The 7,540-nt window shown below is 37.4% G+C and overlaps 1 protein-coding gene across 1 annotated transcript in view; it reads right to left on the bottom strand.

The window, feature by feature from the left end:
- Positions 1-2,135: 2,135 nt before the first annotated feature.
- The window catches only part of ugt8 (UDP glycosyltransferase 8), a 29,731-nt gene continuing 24,326 nt past the window's right edge, over positions 2,136-7,540 (bottom strand). The window contains exons 5-6 of the mRNA XM_077204350.1: positions 5,527-5,746; positions 2,136-4,826 (exon numbers count right to left, since the gene is read on the bottom strand). Coding sequence (XP_077060465.1) covers positions 4,466-4,826; positions 5,527-5,746 — 581 coding nt within the window. The 3' untranslated portion in view covers positions 2,136-4,465. The remainder of the gene's footprint in view (positions 4,827-5,526; positions 5,747-7,540) is intronic.

Genomic DNA, 7,540 nt, shown 5'->3' with positions numbered 1-7,540 from the left:
CCTGCCCAGACACGAGATAGTTCACAAACAACTCGTCAAATCCTCATCATCGACCTGCAGTTCGTCCTCGTCAGCTGTCGAATCATCTGAGAGGTTTACAGCCCTCTCAAGATGATCGACGAGCTCTTTCTGGAAGCCCATGATACAAGTCGCCGCTCTGCCTCGGCACGAGCGGGACCACGGGGACCAGACGTTGAACCCCCTTTACTCGAGAAGAGGGCCAGACGAGAGCGGAGCGTTTTAAGAGAAAAATGCTCACAGTTCGCACAGAGGGTTCCTTCGAAAACCTCCCGTGTGCGCTCTTCTCCCAGGCAGGAAAAGCACAGCTTGTGTGCTGTACATTTCTTTTTCTTACCGTTTCATTGAGCAGCGTTTTCAAACAGACAGTCCCTGAAGACGATGAGATGATTTGTCATGTTTGCAAGGTGCCCTTATATACTTGCAGGTAAAACGTTAATCATTCACGCTAATGATTCACAGCTGTCGCCGGTCAATGTCATTGATGTGATTTGATAGTGATTTCAGACACCTGTCACGCCTGAGGCGTTCTCCATAGCGTCGATGACGTATTGTTGAGTTCCCTTCGAAAGGGAACTGTGAACCACACATTCAAAACAGAATAGATTTCAGCCTCGTGCCTTTCAAACACTGCTGATTGCAATTTAAGCTGAAAGGCTAAGCAGATGTCTTGTTTGTTATTTGTTCGAATTACACTATGTACTTTTAGTTTCTACCTTTTTTTTCTCATTACTACAATAAATTATAGTGAGAACATGATAATTGTGTGCTTGGGACATGGCTTTTAATAGTGAGACTTTTGGTTTTTTTAATCAGGCTCTCAAAAATGATATAAGAATCTGGATTTAGATTTATCGGCCAATATATCAGTTATAAGATTTCAAATATAAAGAATTATCGGTTATCGATATCGGCTAAAATGTTCATTTGCACCCCTACTCAAAACACTATTACCGTAGTGCATGGTATGTAAACTAGAACATTTTGACGTTTACATGCACATAACCAGCCACATATGTATAGCTTTTCTGATGTAGTAAACTTGGGGTAGCTCACAGCATCGTGTCTCGAAAAACACAGGTCACAAAAAAAAAGAGCTCAAAGACTTGAAGAAGCAAGCTAAAATGGCATGATAGTTTCAGCAAATGCATTTTAATCTCACATTTGCTTCTGTTAAACCTATCGGTTCGGTTCAGGGTTTAGCGCAAGTAATACATTATTTTTAAAAGACGATAGCATTTCATTTCTGAAATGCCGTGATATGTACAACAACCAAAGAAATAAAACTTTCACATTCATTTTTAAAATAAAACTGGAAATGCTTTTAGAACCACTCATTGGACATTTCACTTTAAAAGTGTTGCAAAATGTCCAAGAAGAAATGTAATATAATTTTGCAGAAATGTCGCCACAGGCACTTTTTTCAATGAACATGAGTTGTCTAATTGTGAAACCAGAAAAATTGTTTAATTAGCACTAAACAGTCTTAATACACAAACATGCATACTAAGATACACATTATCTGCTAAACTCTCAGTGAATAATTAAGAGAAAGATGGGATAATGTGTCAGTTTATCTCTTAATCAACACACACACAAGTATTTTCTGGATACACACCCATCTAGTGTGACAGCGCTGAAAACATAAGGACAACACCTGATACCTGCTGTCCAACAGGCGTGTAGTTTTACACCCCCTCATCTCCCACCGCAGTCATCTGTTAACTAAGAAATTAGAAAAATACCCTGCTGTCTTTTTTATTGCAAAATGTATTGTAAAATAACATTATAAATAAAAACATATTAAGGAAAAATAATGAAAAAACAATGGTTTGATAAATAATTCTAAACGCTTTACCATTTTCACAAGATAACAGTAGTGAGTTAGCAAAGCATATCAACCTGATAGCACCAAACGCACATGCAAAAACTTTTCAGAATAAGGATTAGACACAAGAATTAATGAGGTCATGGGAAAAAACGAGACTTCAGGACAGTGGAACTTGACGCCATGCATGTGCGCTGTGACTTTCAGACAAGCTCACTGAATTTCCATTGGTGTTACAGGTAGCAACATCTTCTTAAACAATCAAGAGAGAATCATCAGATGACAAGAATAAGCAAACAAAATGTTTAATGTTTATTTAGCATTATTACTTTTGTTTGTCTTTTTATGTACATGACAACACAGACACACGTGAAATCATTATGAATAAAAAGAAATAAGAAAAGACTAAACTCCTGCGAGCAGCTTTTAACAAGGACTACTACTTTCTACAATGACTTGATCAGGGAACAGAGTACAAGAGACAAAGAAAGGCATTGATGTACTGTGAACTGGAGTATTGGTTTTAAATCATCAGTATATAAAGTGAAAGCTGGGCACAAGTAGGCTCAAGAAACCCCATTCAAACATACACGCATACATGTTTCACAATCAATAACCCTCACACACACACACACACACACACACACACACACACACACACACACACACACACACACACACACACACACACACAGCCTTTAATATCAGAGCCCATCTGCAGCTTTTTTCTTTGTTGTTAACCATCTAATATTAATACTGAAAATCATACAAAACAAACTACAAAATAATTATAATGTTCAAAGTGTGTGAGTGTGCGTCACTGTTTCACCAGTCATAGCTCTAATGCATTTGCAGCCAGTGTATTTTCAAGTATGGACAGTCTAAAACAGTGATTGGCTCAAGAAATGCTTTAAATCTCATGGTAAAAACAGTTTCCAATGTTTATGACTTCAATAATTCTTCATTTCGGTTATTTTGGTTTTGTGTTCTTAGGTAATGGTGTTTTGGTGATATGGGAAAAATATGGTTACAGTATATGAACAGTGGAAGAACATGACGTTGCTGTTCTAATGTATTATACAACACTTTTCAAGAACTGATAACCTTTATAATCTCCACTTAATGCAAATACCTATGCCTACTGGCTTAAATATGTCCACAATTCCATAGTTATTCATAAAAACTTAAATGTAACATACCACTTTGTATTTTGAAAAAATAATTGCATTTCAAATGTTGTGGTGCATTTCAAACAATTATACACTTCCAAACTGAGTCTGACATTGAGTTGTAAAACCAGCATGTGATTTTATAACAGGTTGTCCAGTGACATTTGAAAAATATAATAAAAACTCTGAGGGTGAGAATGCACTTTATCGCACAAATAAATTCTGTTTATTGCCACTTCAAAACATATTTTGAAAAGTTGCAGAACTAAATGTTAGATTGAAATGTTACCAAAAAAATCGCCTTTCACAGAACGGCCGTTGATGAATATGGCTGAAAGTTAGAAGAAGCAGTAGAGCACCATGGGATATGTCAATTACAGTAAAAAAAAATCCTCCAGGTCACTCTAGGCCTATTAATTTGTGGGAACATGTAAGTAAACAGACTTTTGCTTTGATAGCAACACTAGTCTGATACACGTTATAATAAAAATGTAGTTTGTAGGGACATTTTGAGACACACAGGCACTCACACACTGTATACCCCTCCTGCGTTTGAAAAAAAAATGACTGTTCCTCCTATGATTTGCTCAATGAAAGAAACTAAAGTTGTGCTATCAATTCATTAATTGAATCAAGCTGAGAATAACAATACAAAAGGGGAAAAGTTGTAAAGATGCTCTAAGAATGTTAGCATACCAGTATACTGGCTCTAAGAATCCCAAATTTTTGTAAATGGAAGATTTGAAGTTTAACTATCCTCAAGAAGGGCTCTAGCATTTTGCATAGATAACTAGCAATATAGCAACTAGCAGCATTAGCTTGTGTAGATCTTTTTCTCTACAAGGTATGAAATTGTAAGTTAGCAAAACATGCTATACATATTAAAAAATTAAGGCAAGGCTGGCAACATAAACATTAGCAAATATGCTAGCTTGCTAATGTCCAAGAATTAATTTTGCTTAAGAAATGAAAATGATGAAGGGACGGAGTGCGTGAGAAATAAATATAGAACATAAATAAAATTCAGTGCACAACAGTAAACAGTGATCTGTGCGCAAAAAAGTATGAAATTTATATAAATAGATTGAGATCTTTATTGTATTTGGATGTAGTGAAACCTGATGCCCCATGATAACTTCTTGTTAAAACCACTAATTTCTAAATTTCAAAACTGTTGCTTTTTCCACAAGGATAAACTCAACATTCAGGACCATTGAACAACTGAACATTAACTCCACTCAATAGGGCTAAAACATCCTCAGGAGTTTCCCATTTATGTTTTCAGGTTTCCTTCCATTCTTCCTTACTTTGGCTTCCTACTAACAGTTCATTGTTATAATGGTTGGTTTGTTTGACCCATGTATTTATTTCCTGGATAGGCCCTGCTCTGAGTGAAGAGTAGTTAATTCTTCTCTTTAGTAAAGCGTTAGTGTTGATTTCTCCTAGTGCTTTACTTTAGTTTCTTATCTGTACTTCTAACATGGCCATTTCTTTTGTGCTTGCCATTTGGAATTCCATTATGACAGTGTCCGTTCACCTTTTCCCCTCGAGATGAACCGCGCCCCACTCGTGATTGAATGCACTTGCCTATTCGGTATAGGCAGTAGCCAAGAAGAAGTAGACACACTCCTATCACAACGGAAACATCCAATAAGAAGTACTGGTAGGTGGGGATCTCGTAGACTGCAGTGCGAAGGTGATCAGCGCCATGGTGACGGAGTATATAGCTAATCCAGTAAACTGCCCGATTCACTGGATGACCAGGCTGATCTTTATGAATCTGAGACAGCAACTGCGCTCGCTCACGATACCTTAATAGAAAGAGAGATGGAGAGGTTTCAGAACATCCAAGACAGCACAAGCACATCACCAACATGATGTTGATCTTGGCCACAAGATGGCACTGTATCATAGCTTCTCATCCTAAACACTCATTTGCTTGTACAGATCTATAATTCTACAATAATTTCAATGAACACAATCTTTCATTTTATGAAAAAAAAAACATATTTGAAACATTTGCTAATAATCAATTTGCATAATTAAGGAGTTTTCATTTTGGGGTGAACTGTCTCTTTAATACAACTAAAAGCTCTAAAATTCAGTCTCTAGAAACTTTTTTTTTAGACTACGTTGCCCTTTGGCTCCATTAGATTTGTTGAAGTACAATGGATCTGCAAATATTGACACCATTGCGGGGTCTTCAACAGGTCTTTTTTATCGTTAAACTTGAGTAAACCCAATTCCATCCACAGTCATTAAAATTTTACCTGGCTGTGTGTGTGGGTTTGGATTTGTATTACCGTTTTTTGACAAACATTTTACAATAGCTGCAATCAGCTTGTGTGTGTGTGTGTGTGTGTGTGTGTGTGTGTGTGTGTGTGTGTGTGTGTGTGTGTGTGTGTGTGTGTGTGTGTGTGTGTGTGTGTGTGTGTGTGTGTGTGTGTGTGTGTGTGTTAAACAATGCACCTAATTCATTTTATACAGGAATTTTATACACATATGATTTACCTTTTGTCTGTAATGACATTAACCATAGCAATATAAAGGTCTTCCTCACTCATCCTTTTCCACTCAAGCATTATGCCCATGCCTTTGGCCTGAACTCGTGTCATGGTGTCATAGTGATCGCCAAAGAGCGGGACACCCACCACGGGCACACCGTGATACATGGCCTCATAGATGCTGTTCAAGCCCCCGTGGCTCAAGAAGGCCCGTGTGTTTGTCTGTCCTGTGGGTGAACAAAAGATCCAATGTGAGTGAAAAAAAAATTACAATTATATTGAAAAATGTGCAATTTACAAACAAATACCATGAAATCCTGAACATTTACCATAGCTTCTATATTGCAATCAACATTTAACTGTGGCATTTTGAGTGAGACCATAAAAACAACAAGGTTACTGGATGGATGGCTCCTCTTTACATTGGTAACATTAATAACTATTTTTTCAGTCATTGTAAAGATGTTTTAGGATGTTCTGGCTGGTTGCCAGGGCATTGCTGTGCAGATGCCAATGTGTTTTTAATGCTGCCGATACTGTGGTTTTCTGGGTAGTTGCAAAGACATTGCTAGGATGTTCTGGGTGGTTGCCAAAATGTAAAGGCCTTGTCCACACTAATACATTTTCGTTTGAAAACATCTTTTTCTCTCGGCTTTGGCCTTCTGTCTACACTGAGATGAGGTTTTTATGAACTTTCTGAAAACGCTCCCCAAAATGAATACATTTGAAAACGCTGTTTTGCATTGTAGTGTGGACTAGGAAAACAGGCATTTGAAAACAATTTACGCATGTGCAGTTAGTGGAATTTAGCGTTTTCCAACGTTTCAGTGAGGACGAGAAACTTTTGGAAAATGCTTAAAAACGCTAATGTGGATGGAGAGTGTTTTGAAACGAAAACGCTGGTTTCAAATGTATCTGTATTAATGTAGACGTAGCCTAAGGTGTTCTAGGTGGTTATTGGCCCTATAATGAGCCCAGTCAGCCCACCTATAATTTTATACTCCTCTCCTTCATTGTAACTCTCCAAATAACTGATTTGCCCATTTTATCATCTGTGAGTCAGATTGCTTGGAAAAGTAAAGGCACACCATTCATTGATAAGCGATTAGATGTATGATTCATGTACATGGCATAACCAGAGTGAGATGCGTTAAACACCAATGATCAATATTGAGGGTTTTGTATTCAAGAGACACTAATAGTGATGTGTGCATCACAAAATTCCCAAAACTATAAAGTAAATCTGCCATAATTCTAATAAAATTAAAGTTGATACGCTTGACAATAGTAAGCAGTTTTTCATTCAGTTGCTTCTGTCTGTACTCGTTCCTCCCTGTGCCTGCTAACACTTCTTCCTCTGTATGAGTTACAATGAACAAAGAGTTTTATTGACCCTTTCAGAATCGCTAGTTGTACATTAGCTATCTAGTACTCTCATATCTTTTTAAAAATGCATTTAAAAAACACACAGGAAAATCAAAGGAACATTTGCATACTTTTTTATAAATTTGTCCGAGGCTTCTCACGGATAGGATGGAGTGTGTATCACTTTCTCACTGGTATTGACATGGAGCAGGACTGTTTCATTTCAGGTATAAAGCTTAGCTGCATACAGTGTGTTTAAGTGCATTTCAGGCTCTGATTAAAATGGAAGTTAAATCATTGTTGTTTACTGTGACAATATTGACCATGGGTCACTGATCTTGAAGTTTAGTCCAGCTGAACCTCAAACAAATAGGTGTTTGTGTTAAACAGCTGAGGGTCCTCAGAGAAGAAATGCCTTGGGTTCACTCTGTCTATCGACTTTTTTCTAGTCATTACTTATGGTTGAATGAGAAAACCAAACTAATGGAAGACCAAAGCACAGGATGCATCAACTAGGTCATTCATAGAACAGGAAGTGTAGCGGACACCAGAAAGACAGTGAGAGAAAGAGAGAAAAGACAGAATGATGGAGATATAAAGGTCCTCTGTGACCTCAAGCCCATGGTGTACATTGAGACAGAAACTCATTCACACAA

This window comes from Siphateles boraxobius, unplaced genomic scaffold (assembly GCF_051911475.1).
Source record: "Siphateles boraxobius isolate OS27281-9 unplaced genomic scaffold, OSU_SipBor_1 119, whole genome shotgun sequence".
Classification (NCBI taxonomy): domain Eukaryota; kingdom Metazoa; phylum Chordata; class Actinopteri; order Cypriniformes; family Leuciscidae; genus Siphateles; species Siphateles boraxobius.
The sequence above is the reverse complement of the archived record's forward strand: the minus strand, read 5'-3'. Positions and strand labels throughout refer to the sequence as shown.